Source organism: Protomyctophum bolini (assembly GCF_963924005.1).
Source record: "Protomyctophum bolini genome assembly, chromosome: 18".
NCBI lineage: Eukaryota > Metazoa > Chordata > Actinopteri > Myctophiformes > Myctophidae > Protomyctophum > Protomyctophum bolini.
In genome coordinates, this window is record NC_137879.1 from 9538308 (window position 1) to 9554741 (window position 16434).

Here is a 16434-nt window from a genome sequence, read left to right on the forward strand (position 1 = left end):
ACTTACGGATGGAACATACGGATACATCTTGGCTCGCCCCTTAGGCGCTACACCATAAGAAGCTGTGTTACTCTCTATGCGATATGGATTAATACATATTTCATTCAGCAGACATTCCCCGTTTAATTTATGCAAAGAACAGCATGAACAAAATGTGTTCACAGCAAAAAAACATATTCAACCTAACAATGTCCAGTATGCACTAGTATGCTTGCGAATGTTATTTGTCTTGTGTCTGTGAAAAGTTATGTGAGTAAGCTTCTTTTTTTTTTTGCAATGAAAGCAGCGAGAGCTACAGCACCCCGGGGCTTAAGTGATTCCCTCGGCTCTTCATTTGAGCTTATTTCCTCTGGATGAGTCACTTTCAACTCCAGGCAGCAACCAACAGAGCATTTATATAGGGTAGCCTACTATAAGGAGCAGCATACATATAGTAGCACTTAACACATAACAAGTTGATGCAAATGCATTGCTCGGGGGATGTGAGGGATCCATTAGAGGAAGACTATAATAACTGTCACATCCACTGGATGGCAGGTGCAGCAGGACCAAACAGTGGATATTAACCCATTCTGACCTGAGATCAGATTCACACGAGGTTTCCACTGGGGGGACACTGGTCTGATTAACCCATTCTGACCTGAGATCAGATTCTAAAAATGTCAGTCGTTCTTCAAAAATAGCAGAACCTACAAGCTCGTAGCGCGCCACTCGGTGGCGCGCTATGAGCTTGTAGATCTGCTATTTTTCAATAGCTAAAGCATAACATGATGCTGACACCAAAATGGGTGCCCGGTCAGAATGGGTTAAAGGCAATATAACAGATAGAAGTAACACTGTAAAGCTCCCAGTAGTCAAGGCTTTATTATTTATAGATTAACATTTCGAGACAGTCTTCATCAGAATGTGGGGGTATAATATTTTCTGAAATGTAGAGTGAGAAGAAGTAAAAGTATTGGAAAATTGGAATTACTATACCTCAAAATTGTACTTAACCCATTCTTGGTGGGAAACCCCTTTGGTGTTTTGACTAAGCATTATATGTTATGCTTTAGCCATTGAAAAATAGCAGATCTACAAGCTCATAGCACGCCACCGAGTGGCGCGCTATGAGCTTGTAGGTCTGCTATTTTTGATTTTTTTTTGGTTTCAAATCTTTGAATATATATTCTTTCAGAGCCAACATTTTTAACTCATATATTTGCTTCTGGGGGGGGGGGGGGGGGGTCCCTGGAACAACATATTTTCAGATGGGGGTCGGTGGCCAAATACAGACAATTTTTGAGGGTACTGCAACTTGACATGAAAACGCTTGAGAACGACTGACATAGAAACATGGGTTTTTCAGAAAACCCAATCACCACTGATTCCTAGGATACTGTATGGAACAGCATAAGATAGAGCACTTAACAACACTTCGAGGTTGTTGGCATCAAACTGACTTTATACGGGCAAACCCTCTCACCCTCCCAAGTCTTGCCAGCCATCAAATGTATAGCCTCAAGGTTGTCGTTGCCAATTCATAAAAAAAAAAAAAAAAAAAGAAGTAAATAAATGCTGCATGCCTTCAAAGTCAAAATGTTTTTGTACTTAAGAGCGTGAAATCGAATGGCCAGCAGGACTTCCAGGACCCGTATTATTCCTGGAACTTTGCGTGAATCACCGTTTCCTTCCTGGAGATCGTTTATTACCCCCTTCGGCCAACGAAGAGAACATTTTGAATTCTTAAAAATGCATCTCATTTCCAACTGCCTCCCTACAATAAAACGGAGGCATGGCTTTGTGTGGGAAGCAAGGTACGCACGCCATTGTATTTACCTTCGTACCTCCAGAAAGAAACGCCCCCGACCGCGCATAAAGAAATATGACTAGTGGCCTCTCACTCCAAATGAATCATTAGCAGACACTGAACAGAGAGGAGACAGCGAGGGAGTGTGGCGAGAATGATGCACGTCGATATGCTGAAGGATGTTTTCCCAGACTCTGCTCGGAATTACAACTCATTAGCATTTTATATTGGCTCGTTTACAGCAACCAATTACGGTATAGCTTTCCCCCCTTCTGCCTCCGGAAGGCGACTGACTGATGCAAATGCAGATGTGTGCACGTGTTGCCGTCGGGGCGGGGGGCAAAGCCGTACGTCAACGGCACTGACATGACTGCCATCGTATGTCATTGGGCTCAGCGGTTGTGCCGAGGCGCGGTGTGGGCGAAGCGCTGATTGGGGGGAGGTATAGCTGTCATTTTCACGAGTGAATCGATGGATCACAGTTCACAAGTTCACTCAGCGACTCCCACACAACATGCTGGGCAAAGATAAGCTCTGCGTCAATCCAATGAGACGAAGCAGAGACATATATAAATATTATACTTCTGCAAAATAGAACTCAAATTGTATTGTATTCGTTTGTTTTGACTGCCCTATAGGTGCAAGCTTTTGTCTATGTTTACACGGTTAAACGCAATACTTTATTTAGTTAGTTTAGTTATAGCTCTGGGTTATTTGTAGATCATATTGTGTTTGTTTTGTCATCTGATTATCACTCACTGGATACTTCTTTACAGCAAATACTGTGGAGTAGACCGGAAACCATGTTTTCTTTTGCCTGCATGACTTCAGTTCATACTAACTTTAAAAAAGGGGAAACAGTCCGACTCAATAATGCGCCTGTGATTATTGGCGCATACATGTAGGCTTAGTCACCTATAAACAATAATAAATCAACTCCATATCACACACACCTCCTTTCTCTTTCTCATGAACTTGCTCTGACACTGTATTTCTGTATGCCGTGTGTTCGTGTGGGTGCACACACACACACACACACACGCTTCTGCATGTGTGCGTGTGTGCGTGCGTCTCTGTGTCTCAGCGGCTGATGGTGACTACTGGCGCCTGCTGAACCCCGGAGAGTACCGAGTCACGGCCAGGGCAGACGGCTACAGCTCTTCCATTAAGAAGTGTGAGGTGGACTACGAGATAGGGGCCACGCGGTGTGACTTCACCATTAACCGGACGAACCTATCGCGTATCAAGGAGATCATGGAAAGATTCAACAAGCAGCCACTCAGATTGCCCGGGAGGCAGCCGGCGCAGCTCCAAACTGGCAGACAAAGACGTACGGGGACATAGGGACCGGATGGGATGAGGGCAGACGAGGTTCTCTGCTCTCATCATATTGGGCTGTGATCAAGACTCATAGCCTGGGATGGGAGCCGATGCATATACAGACTCTTGACGGAGTTGCCGTTTACAGGCAGGCAACACATTCAGAGATTGGCTGCTGCTTAAAAACCACTTAAACCCTGAATTCTTTGTTGACTGGGGTCCCCCATTCACCATATTATTCACACAGCGGCAGGGCTGGACTGGCGCCCGGTGGGCCGCGACCGTAGGGGGCCGCCATGATTTAGAAAAATAATAATAATAAAACAATTGGACAGTTGTCTGTTGGTTTGTATCATTTAGGCCTATGTTGTTCTGTAAAAGTGGTGGTATTAGGTCTTGTTTGTTTGTGTGCCGCGACTATCTGCACGCTGGTTGTGGTGGGCCGGTCTGGGCCAAATTCACGCGAAAATGCCCGGGCCGAATTTCTGTCCCAGTCAAGCCCTGCACGGCGGCCATCTTGCCATTAAGTTAATGAAATGCCACGCCGTTGCCAGTTTGCCACCCCGCTTTTTCCAATGCAAAATGCCAACACGGCACGCCGTGTGAATAATAGTCTATTGGGTCTGTTCTAGGCCACCTCTACACGAAATCCTTTTGCCAAAAGTAGCTGATCTACAAGCTTAGTTGTAAGCTTGTAGATTTGCCATTATTAGTGAATGCTCACTTATGACATGACCAGAACAGGTACTCTAGGGTTTATGTGGTTTTAAAAACGAGATGCTTGTTCTTTGGTTTGGTTTTGCCATGGCACACAATCTCTGTGACTGTAAGGAATACAATAACGCTCGCTGCAAAACGCACTCGCCCAGGGTCAAATCTGGCGGCCTCGAAACAGTAGCCACCAGGTATTCCTAAATGTAACCTCAGTAAAACTATGCATGAACCTGACCTTATTCCAAAAACCTAACCTCAGTGAAACTATGCCAAAACTGAAACTTATTCCTGTAACCTTAACCTCAGTAAAACTAATACAAGCCATGGGGGCGAGCAGTCGGCGAAGAGATGGGGTCGAGTGTGTTTTAGGGGGAGTGTTCTGGTTACGCAAGTACCTGGTTTTCTTATTTGCTGTCTGACTTTGTTTCACTCAAGGGCCATTATGTATACTATTAATAATGTGTCCTATTTTTCCATTGATACTCATACTCACGCACACCCTGGTCTTGTCCACTGAATTCAGATACTAATACCATACTCTTTCAACTGAACTCTTTGAATATCAAAGTAAAAATCCCTCTAAAAAAAACAGAAGAGAATGACCTTTATATAAACTTACAAGCGGTTACAAGACCTTTTTTAATGGCAGCAGTACTTATTTACTTATTGACTCAGTGACATTAATGTCTCCGATTTGTGGTTTTTATACAACACATTACTTTTTGCAAATTATTTAATAAACCATAATTGTTTTTCCGTTTGTCTGAATGGACTTCTTTAACAGGCAGTCAAGGCTCTCTTTACAAAATGAAGTGCTGCAAATACAGAATATCCCTGCCTGCAGCCATGAATAGCAATTTGTCAGTTATCTCTCTGTGTGTGTGTGTGTGTGTGTGTGTGTGTGTGTGTGTGTGTGTGTGTGTGTGTGTGTGTGTGTGTGTGTGTGTGTGTGTGTGTGTGTGTGTGTGTGTGTGTGTGTGTCACTTGTGTGTAATAACTTCTGTCATTGGAATGTGTAGCCTAACATTTTCATGAATAACATTTAATTAAATGTTTCCAATTATGCCATCACTGTTTACATCAACATCCAGTGCAATAAGTGTCTTCTCTATGGTGGCATATTGACCACGCACAGAACCCATCTAGAACAGAGCAGAACATATAATTCCTTACAGTAACATTACAACTTGAAACAATGAATTGTTATCATTTAATATGATGAATTGCTATCCCAGTGCCACCATACGTGTTCACTATAATTAAGAGAAGGAGTTTGCCTGCCCCTCCAGCAAAGTTTTCACCATCATTAAGACCGGTATTGAAGTATGGATATAGTTTGTCAGTAAACGTGCAGTCGGTGAAAAGGCAGATACCGGTACTAAATCATTATAAAATACAAATATAAAATTTATATAAATATAAAAGATGACCAGACACTTCTCATAAGCAATAAACACTCCCAACTTTCTGGAGCTTCTCTCTTACAGGGAGGAGGATTGAAGGGCTATCAAGAGACCTGTACTCGTTCATAATTCCACAACCTTCTTATAGTCCATGAACCGTTGCTGGGTTTCAGTGATTGATCCCTTCCGGTTGAGGGGACTCTCTGGCCACTCGTATAGCCCATATATAGCCAGTCTTCCAAACACAGCCAATACCACGCACCGTAAACAGCCCAACAGAGGTGTATCCCCCAAGCCAGTCCTGAATCAATACAGCCACGAAACGCCACGGATCACGACTTTCAACAGCCGCTTTATGTCAAAACCTCTAGCTTGAACTTCAAACCGAAACCGAAAACACACACACACACACATAGGATAATTCAAGTGACCAAGAGCCACATGCAAATACTGTTCCCCGTTATACAACTCACTAGTATACCGTCAATGCCAAACACAACACAACATACAAACTGAAACCGTACATTCACATCAGGATTAAATTCCAGAGTCAGAAACAGTTACTGCAATTTTCATTCACACAAGCAACAGCAGCAGCAAAAAAAGGTTCCTACCTCGAGTCGTCTTCTATTTGGCTTTGGAACCCATGGATAGAGAAATACAGTAGAATGGCTCCATAGTTCCTCCCTGGATCAATGAACGGCCCACCGGTCTCTCCAGTCACGTCAATCCTCCATCCATCTCGCCGGTGCTTTCCTCGCCTGCTGGGAGTTCCGGGAGTTAATGGCAGTAATCATAACAACACTTGGAATTAATATACCGGTAGCGCTTTTCTAAGTCGCTTTACATGTATGTGTGGGGCCAAGGGGAGAGGGGGAAAAAAAGAGAACAACCGTATTAGGAAAATAACTCAGATAAGTAAATGAGATGAGAATTAAAAGCAATAAAACACTAAAAGCAAGTTGAAATCAAAGTCAACTCGGAAAGGCAATTCTGACAGGTGGGTTTTCAGGCCTCCAGAGAGAGGAGACAGCCACAGAGAAGGCCATGTCGCCCCAGGTTCGGAGCCTTGGCTTGGCCAGCATCACTGGACCTGAGGGAACGGGACTTGAGGAGGTCAGAGAGGTATAGGGAGAGCCCACTCAATTCATAACGTTCCAATTTTCGGGCAACCAAATGAACTGAACCGGTGGAAAAGGAGTCACAGTATCCCAGAGCCAGATACACTGAAAAAGGCAGCGGTAAACTCAGTTGTATTTTGGATAGCTGACGGATATTCAACCACAAAGTAGGCTACAAATGTTGTCATTTGTATTTTCAATTGCTTCTAAACCAAATGAGATATTGACACTCAACAAACTTGGGCAGAGGGATGTATATAGCACACCCTTTATATTTCTCATAAAGTATTTTGAATATTATATATACTATATCAATGTAGTATTCTTAAATCTTATGCTTGTATTACTGTAAATTGTGTAATACTTTATAGAATACTGGTAGAACAGCACTTACCAAAGAAAATGATAATGTCTGCCTAGATTGAGCAGAGGAGACTACTTTTTATATAAGCCTCTAGGCCTCTAGTAGACAAAGGCTATGTAGTGTAGATCAGTGGTTCCCAAAGTGGGGTCCTTGAGGGATTTCCAGGGGTCCCCAGCTAAATTATTGTTAGGAACCAAATGGACCCTTATGGGTCTGTAACTCAGAGTGTATAAATGGAACCATTTGTACACTCAATAGTTAAATTAACATTGATTTTACACATTGTGGTCCCAGAGAGAAATGCCATTAAATTGGGGGCTATAGCCTAATTCAGTTCAAACTGAGGGTCATTGAAATTAAAATGTTTGAGAATCACTGCTGGAGCTGTAAAAGTCTTCACTTATGGGGGTCCTTGTCATACCTTTTCAAATGGGGATCTGCAGGGTGATAAGTGTCGATTTGGGGGTCCTTGACATGAAAAAGTTTGGGAACCACTGGTGTAGATAACATATATAGCCTATGCAGTATATCACTTTTCCTTCAATAGTCAAGTGAAGTGAAATGGCCCAAATGGGATGTAAAATCATGCTTCTTACAGCTCAGAAACATTGATAAAATCGATTCCTTCTATTTGTTATCAATTGCAGATTTTGACAAAGTCATTAATGGTAAATGCATTAATTTAATCAAACAAATAAATAGTATATAGTATAGTATAAAAAACATCTCCCCTAGCATACGTTTCTTCTTTTTCCTCATTTTCAGGCTAGGATAGGCTACCAATTTTATCAACCTTCAAAGGTGGCATAGCATAGGAAACTTTATTATTTTATTCATGGTCAGATTATTAGAATCATTAGAATGATAAATAGAATCCCAGATTCCAAACTTGGAGAGTAGGCCTGACACAAGTATAGTACTAGTGTAATGCATTGGTTTAAATTATGGGTCTTCAACAGGGGGGTTGTCTGGGACCCGTAGGGGTCCTCCTCAGAAACAGTTACTGCATTTTTCATTGACACCCAGCCATTGGGTTAAAAGAAAAAGCAATAGTACAACAGCTTGAATCACAGTATACACAGCATAAAACACAAGTAGCAGCAAAAAAAGGTTCCTACCTCGAGTCGTCTTCTATTTGGCTTTGGAACCCATATGGATAGAGAAATACAGTAGAATCGCTCCATAGTTCCTCCCTGGATCAATGAACCCTCCACCGGTCTCTCCAGTCACGTCAATCCTCCATCCATACATCTGGCTCGCTGGTGCTTTCCTCGCCTACTGGGAGTTCCGGGAGACAATGGCAGTAATCATAACAACACTTGGAATTAATATACCGGTAGCGCTTTTCTAAGTCGCTTTACATGTATGTGTGGGGCCAAGGGGAGAGGGGGAAAAAAAGAGAACAACCGTATTAGGAAAATAACTCAGATAAGCAAATGAGATGAGAATTAAAAAGCAATAAAACACTAAAAGCAAGTTGAAATCAAAGTCAACTCGGAAAGGCAATTCTGACAGGTGGGTTTTCAGGCCTCCAGAGAGAGGCGACAGCCACAGAGAAGGCCATGTCGCCCCAGGTTCAGAGCCTTGGCTTGGGGGATCTGCAGGAGGCCAGCATCACTGGACCTGAGGGAACGGGACTTGAGGAGGTCAGAGAGGTATAGGGAGAGCCATGTTGTGGAGTGCCTTATACTGTAGGTATGTTGTGGAGTGCCTTATACTGTAGGTGGTGAGCAGCATTTTAAAGTGTATTCTTTGTTGGACAGGCGGCCAGTGGAGGTCGTGCAGGACTGGGTGTCATATATGGTCTCTGGAGTGGTGGCCGTGGGCGGGCAGGCCCACCGCTGAGCCCACTGAGCCCACTGCTCACCGCTCCAGAGACCATTATCAGTGTCACGCCTGCCGCAGGCAGCAGAGTTTTGAACATATTGGGAGTTTATTGAGGGCGTTGGAAGTGATGCCATGGAGGTTGCTGTTGCAGTAGTCTAACTGGGATGTAAAACAATATATAAAATGTGGCTCAACAACTTTGTTTTGAGGAGTCATATTTCTATGGCCTTTTGTAGCTCTGGTCCATGGCTCTAATGCGATGCATTTAGAGCTATGTTACTCTCGACTTTTTTTTTTCCCACCAGAAAAGAAATACTTTTAGTTACTCCACTGCACCTTCTAACGATAATGCCCAGAGAATTGCCTCATTGAGAATACTTTTCCTCTGGTGAAAAAAAATCCCTTTGTCATTTGTATTTTCAATTGCTTCTAAACCAAATGAGATATTGACACCCGACAAACTTGGGCAGAGGGATGTATATAGCACACCCTTTATATTTCTCATAGATTATTTTGAATATTATATATACTATATCAATATAGTATTCTTAAATCTTATGCTTGTATTACTGTAAATTGTGTAATACTTTATACAGAATACTGGTAGAACAGCACTTACCAAAGAAAATGATAATGCCTGCCTAGATTGAGCAGAGCAGACTACTTTTTATATAAGCCTCTAGGCCTCTAGTAGACATACTGTAGGCTATGTAGTGTAGATCAGTGGTTCCCAAAGTGGGGTCCTACTCCTAGGGGGTCCTTGAGGGAGCTCCAGGGGGTCCCCAGCTAAATGATAGTTAGGAACCAAATGGACCCTTATGGGTCTGTAACTCAGAGTGTATAAATGGAACCATTTGTACACTCAATAGTTAAATTAACATTGATTTTACAATTATACATTGTGGTCCCAGAGATTGAAATGCCATTCAATTGGAGGCTGTAGCCTAATTCAGTTCAAACTGGGGGTCATTGAAATTAAAATGGTTGAGAATCACTGCTAGAGGCTCAACCAGGTCCTTAAAATACCTTTTCAAATGGGGGTCTGCAAGGTGATAACTGATGAGTGTCGATTTGGGGGTCCTTGACATGAAAACGTTTGGGAACCACTGGTGTAGATATTATAGCCTCTTTTCCTTCAATAGACAAGTCAAGTGAAATGGGATGTAAATGATGCTTCTTACAGCTCAGAAACATTGCTAATGCTAATCAAACAAATAAATGGTATAATAGTAAAGGAAAAGAAGAAAACATCTCCCCTAGCATACGTTTCTTCTTTTTCCTATAGTTTAGTTTTCAGTTTTGTTGTTAAAACATGCACATTATAAAAGAGCTACACTGACATGCCTTGAAATACATTGAGAGATTAAATAGAAAGTGCGCCATTATACACACAGGAGGATGTCTATTGCATTATATAACTCACCATGGTGAATAGTTGCAAATTAATGTCTTTCAGCTGTCACAGTGAGTGTGTGAGTGACTCAGCGGCAGTATACACTTCCAGACGACACTGACAACTCTATTCAACTTAAGTTCCATGAGGCGGAACATTACATTACAAGTTCTCTAGTTTTAGTTTAAACATTATGGAGCATTGTTTGTTTGTTGTGAGTTGTGACAAATCGTCTGTTTGCGCGGCTGCACTGCGTTTAGGAGTAGGGGGCGGAGCAACTGGAGGTAGTGGGCCCGCGTGAAGCTTGCTTAATAGGGAGTGTCTACAAATAACCACCAGGGAGTATCTGACAATAACACATTATTTTGTTTCTCAACTCACAGTTTTGTCCACTATTATTGCCCAAATATTAAAGGTAAAGGTTATTTTCTTTAATTAAAATGTTTATATAGCTATATATTCTGATAGTATGCCTACATTGCTATAGAGTCTACATGTCTATTTGTACGTCTCTAAATGTTTTGATGAATTGAACATGGTGGACCCTGTTCTAAACAAGTGTAATGCTTAATTGGGTCGTCCACTCACAGTTAACAGTCTTTGTATTGAGTCTGTGCTTGAAATGTACTGTAATTCTACAAACTGTTAATAAATATTTCAATCAATCAATCAAACTCTTTATTAAAAAAAGAGAAAATGCATTTTCAGGCTAGGATAGGCTACCAATTTTATCAACCTTCAAACTATGGTGGCATAGCATAGGAAACTTTATTATTTTATTCATGGTCAGATTATTAGAATCATTAGAATGATATATAGAATCCCAGATTCCAAACTTGGAGAGTATAGCCTGACACAAGTATAGTACTAGTGTAATGCATTGGTTTAAATCATGGGTCTTCAATCTGGGACCCGTAGGGGTCCTCAGAGACCTTAGAGTATTGACCGATTCAGAAACGGGTCTCATGGTCGCAGGCAACACATTTCCTGTAGGTGGAGACGATCTATGAATCTACAGTATGAAATGTATGAAAACATAGGCTACAGTATGAAATTCACGAAAACATTTATCTGCAACACAGTTTTATACAATAGGCTATGTAGTGGGGGTCGCTGCTTCATCTCTCTTTCAGCTAGGGGGTCCTTGAGATGAAAGACGTTGAAGACCCCTGGTTTAAATGATTCTCAAACATGCATCTTCTTTTTAGTATAGGCTTACTGTTAGGATACAGTGAAACTTTACACTCATTATGACCTTCCCAAGAGCTGTGAAAGAGGCATGTGACATTACACTGCATGTGTAATGCACTGCATCAAACTGTACTAGGCATGTGTTGATAATGGGTTTTTAGATAACACAGCGCTTCACAATCCATTAGCCTGCCCATCTTTGCCCGGGCTATTGCGTTGACAACGAGCAAATGTAAAGTAAGTGAAGTCCATATACAGTATGGCCATATCTGCACGCCCGCAGGCTGCCACAGATGTGCCACTTTATATTGTAGATATACTTTATGGAATACCAGATTGAAGGGTTTTAACAAATCAGGGCGAGCCAGAGTCTAAACTCTCTGGCATGTTGTTGAGGGGGGCTATAGCCCCTCCTATATATACAGGTTTAATGTTTGTTTTAAAAACGCCATTGACAATGAAGGGAAAATTTACGTCATCTTGTCCCTAACACAAACATTAATTGCCATTAATTGTTTTGTCACCGTTTGTTTTACATCGCCATTACATCACCTAATCAACATGAGTAATCAACTAATGATTTTCCTAAACTATTGGACCCAATTAAGTCTCATCACCGGGCATGCAGGAATCTCTACGCTCCAGCTTGAGCTGCAGCCTTCTCTCCCACATTGGGTTGCATAAGATTCCCGGAGGGAGGTGCAGCGTGTGCCGTGGATGGCTGGCTGGTGGCAGAGGATGAGGATGAGGATGCTGCATGAAACCCCATGCAGCGTGTCTGCTGTATATAGCTGCATGTGCAAAAAGACACAGGGAACAGCTGACCCCTGCCTGCGGTTCAAAGGCCAGCCTCTTCCTCAGAAGTCTGTCCCAACCTTTGAAGTGTGAGCACGCATGGTCTGTCTGGATATCGGAGGAGCGGAGTGGCAAGAAGCAGCGTTCAAGCAGCTCTTCTTAACCTCCCAGCTTCCACCAGCGCTGCTGAGCTGCTAAGGCAGATTAGGCTCATGGTGGGGCTCGGGTAGACTTGAAGGACATCAAAGGGGACAGATCAACAAACAGAGGGAAGGACGCTCTTGGGGAAAAACGTTGTGTAATCATATCCTATACGTGGAATATTGCAAGCGTGATAATCCATATGTGCATGTTGCATGCTCTCAGGCCCAAACGAGTATTGTATTCATGTAAAAATCACACTTGTGTGAAGTGAGGGCCCGGGGGCGCCCACTGTGGCTGCCACATGACGTCACAGGGGGGTGGGGGGGGTGTCAGATTCACTGCCACAATATACACGTTCACTTACGAGACATGAATGCAGTGCAATGCAAATGTGTCCTATAAGAAGAACCGAAAACATCCAAAGAACCATACGGGGGCTTAAGCACTTAAACCCTTACATACTTCATTGACCAGGATCCCCCAGGGTTCTGTACCGGGTCTCCTTTGCTGAAAATAGCCGATCTAGAAGCTCACGTGTGGTGTGGGGGGGGGCTGCCCATAATTCAGACATCCCATAATCTCCGGCTACGATGTTCACGTGACCAATGTCCAAAATATGGATGTTAGGGTTCTTTGAATGACAGCGGTGAAATATAACACCTCAGGCACGGTAGGCACCCCAAACAACTGCTGAAGCGCTGTCATTTGTATACAGTGTACAATGAGCATTTGAGGACACTTCAGCACAACAGCTCAAGGACAACGTGATGAACCATGCATGGGTCCACATATAGAAAAGCACTACAATCATTCTGATTGCCTGACCAAGCAATCAGAGAGAAAACTCTGCTGAGGCGAAGAGGCATGTTTGGTGATCAGTATGCTACTGTGGTCTGGTGGCTGCTGCATGGTGAGAAAAAAGTTATTCTTTGAAAAGTACTTTTACTTTGAAAGCTCTTGTAAAAGGCACGTCTTATATAGCATATAGACTCGAGGACATTGAAATAGACATAACTTTGTTAACCCATTCTGACCTGAGATCAGATTCATACAAGGTTTCCGCTGGACACACACTGGTCTGATTAACCCATTCTGACCTGAGATCAGATTCTAAAAAAATGTCAGTCGTTCTTCGATTTTTCAAAAATAGCAGACCTACAAGCTCGTATCGCGCCACTCGGTGGCGCGATATGAGCTTGTAGATCTGCTATTTTTCAATAGCTAAAGCATAACATGATGCCAACACCAAAATGGGTGCCCGGTCAGAATGGGTTAAGTGTGCTCTGTGCTGGAAAATTGGAATCACAAATGCCATAGAATATGTAATTGTCCATGTCATTTAAATGCAGAGTTGTTGGAGATTTTTAAGCCCTGAAGCTATTTGTTGGGAGATGCTGAGGGAGAAGTCACATTAACATTTCGAAAACATGTTTATCTGTGGAAAAAGCTGTTTTTAGACAGCTCGTCTCTGTGGGCAGTTGAAATTGGTGTTTTTGCTGAATGCCAACTGCCAAAAGAGAACTTTTCTCCATTGAATGTGTCCCCCATTGGTTTTATGTGTCTGGTTATTTCATAATTAATTTTTCTATATATAAGCCTTTCCATGTGTCTCAAAAGAATTGTATTCTTAAACTGGCTCTTGAAATCACTTCACAACAGAAAGCATAAGCGTGAACCGAATAATTTAGCCATGAATAGTGTGTCTCATCTTGCAATGGAAAATAGATCTGTTTTAACCACTTTCATCCTGGCTTGCCTATTTGGGGCACATATCAACTCATTATAGGCTTTTTTCAATTGTTTTATTTTCTTTCCTTCTTTTTTATAAACTATATATTTAAGACAGACAAACAAAATCCAAGATTTTCGAACATTTTCCAAAAGTAGCAGATTTACAAGTTCACAATCACAATACATTACAACGTGATTGATACGATGTGAGCTTGTAGAGCTGATATGTTATTTGTTATACGACAAAGTATAAAGAAATATTGAAAGGCACTCATTGTTTTTGAGAACTGTTATGAATGCCATTCAATCCATTGCTTGTTGAGTCGCAAAGGGTTTATTTATTGACATTTGCTTTCCTCTCTGAGGTGTAGTTGAAGTTGTTTCACACCTATGGGGCCGGGTCGGTCGACCCCGCAGGTTGAAAAACAACAACTGTTCCAGCCACACAGGTAGCATCTAAAGTGATTAAGCCATATGACTTGTGGCCAGTGGCCCCTGAAGGGAAATCTCCAGCCTCTCGGTGTTAAAAATCACAGTAATTTGCAGCAATGCCTTCCTAAGCCAGCCACAGTCAGAGGTTTCATTACCACCTGCATTGTCGTGGTGTGAACCGGGCGGGGGGGGGGGGGGGGAAGCTTTTCTTTTGCACAAAGCATATCTAGAAAATACAACCTGAATGGCTGGGCAAGGCTGAGGCTCTCATACCCCCCACCCACACTCTTCACTTACCATTCCACATATATTTCCTGAGGGGGAAAGAAAATGTATTTTTGAGGGAAAAGGCATAATTATGCTTTCTCCGGTGTCACCATGGATACACTGCAGAGGTGAATTCTGGGCTATCGTAAGTGGCAAACATAACAAACAAATGTTTAAGGGGCTTTTATTACAGAGAGTAATAAGAAGCAGCTTTGATGTTACTGTAAGTATTTTAAATATGTAGTAAAGACAGCATTGGACTATTCAGATAAAAGCACAAAAACAGTATTTTAATCATCATTATAACCTTTCCTCTTCATAATCACTCTTAAAATCACCTCTCCAATGCTTCATTGTACCATCAGCGGGATTATGATAATCATCATTATCATCGCCAACTCGGTTGGAACACCATAGTCCTCATCATAGCAGCATCAGCAGCAGTATCAAGCCAACCAGGTAGAATAAATAAAGATGTACCGGTACATAAATAAATTAAACAAAAACTAAAGAAAATCAACCTCTTTGAAGCATAAAGTCAACATCTGTAATAAAATGAGGTATATAAATACCACTCAATCCAGTGTCAACTATCAACAATAATTAAAGTGTAATACTGTAATGCATTAGAAGCAGCACATTCTTCGACACCTTAACAAATACATTATTGTCATAAATTACATGTATATCAAAAGACACAAAAATACTTTAATCACATATTTTACCTAAATCTTTCTCCACTTTTTGTGAGTTTGTTTTAGTTTCCATATGTTGTATTTGTTTTCACTAACTATTGACACATTAGTAACTATATTTATCGCTAATGAGAAAAATAATTCTATTCTATATCAGTGCAAAACATCAGCAAGAAGTTGCCATGGAAAGCAGAATGTGAAAAGAGAAAACAGATTCTGTTCAATGCTATAATGAAGGGAACTTAATAAGGCAATGACAGGCTCTATATCTACTGTAATCTCTGAACTCATTGTCTGTAAGGATTTCAATATAGATTTCCCCCGCCATTTCTCCCCATTTCAATTCATCTCTGAATGAAAATGGTACTGCTATAACATAACTTAAGGCATTTTAATTGTCTTGGATGGTTATACTGTACAGTAGTAGCCTACTGTTGAACTCATCCCTATAGTACAAGGAGGATCCAAACTAATGTAAGACATATACCATTATGTGGATTTATTATTCGGTTTTGAGCACTGTGGAAATCATCATGAATCATGATGCCACATTCCTGTATTGTAGCTACTGATCCTTATAGCTTTACTGTGGAATTAGTGTTGTGAAAATTACTTTGGCACGTTGCATGTTGAATCTGTAAAAATAATTGACTGTCTTGACAATTTTAATGCATTCCGACGTATAACGTATTCCCGTACTATTATCCCAGTGCCACTCAGTGGGCCCTATTTTGTGTGACTTAAGTACCAGGTCGTATAACTTAACCACCGACTGCCATAGACGGAGATCTCCGTCTTTTCAAATCCATCGGTTCACTGCCATTGACCATATATGCGCACCACGGCCATCTTGCCAGCAAGGTGGTAACTGGCCGCAATTTCCCATTGACAGCCCATACATCCAATTAATAATTGGTAATACATTGGGGTCATTTTTGGCCCTTGAATAAGGCACCTCACTTTAAAATACCCCCTTGGCACATGAATGGACAGGGCCTGAACAGTCGTGGCAGTCAATGGGTGGCATTGCTTGGCCACACCTCCAGGTCTTAAGTTAAGTCATAAGACCTTGAAATTAAGACAAAATAGGGCCCAGTGTGTCTAAACCGAAAAGCAGGTAGGTGAGAAATGAAAATATTGGCAGATATATTCTGCATATTGATTTCTCAAGGCTTAAATAAAGGCTGTGAATATTCTAAAACACCCACTCTATTCAAATCAACTATTTAACAATCAAAGCCCAATCAC

The 16434-nt window shown here is 41.7% G+C and overlaps 1 protein-coding gene across 1 annotated transcript in view; it reads left to right on the forward strand.

The window, feature by feature from the left end:
• The window catches only part of cpxm2 (carboxypeptidase X (M14 family), member 2), a 48204-nt gene extending 43521 nt beyond the window's left edge, over positions 1 to 4683 (forward strand). The window contains exon 14 of the mRNA XM_080789706.1: positions 2874 to 4683. Coding sequence (XP_080645832.1) covers positions 2874 to 3133 — 260 coding nt within the window. The 3' untranslated portion in view covers positions 3134 to 4683. The remainder of the gene's footprint in view (positions 1 to 2873) is intronic.
• The last annotated feature ends 11751 nt before the right edge of the window (positions 4684 to 16434 follow it).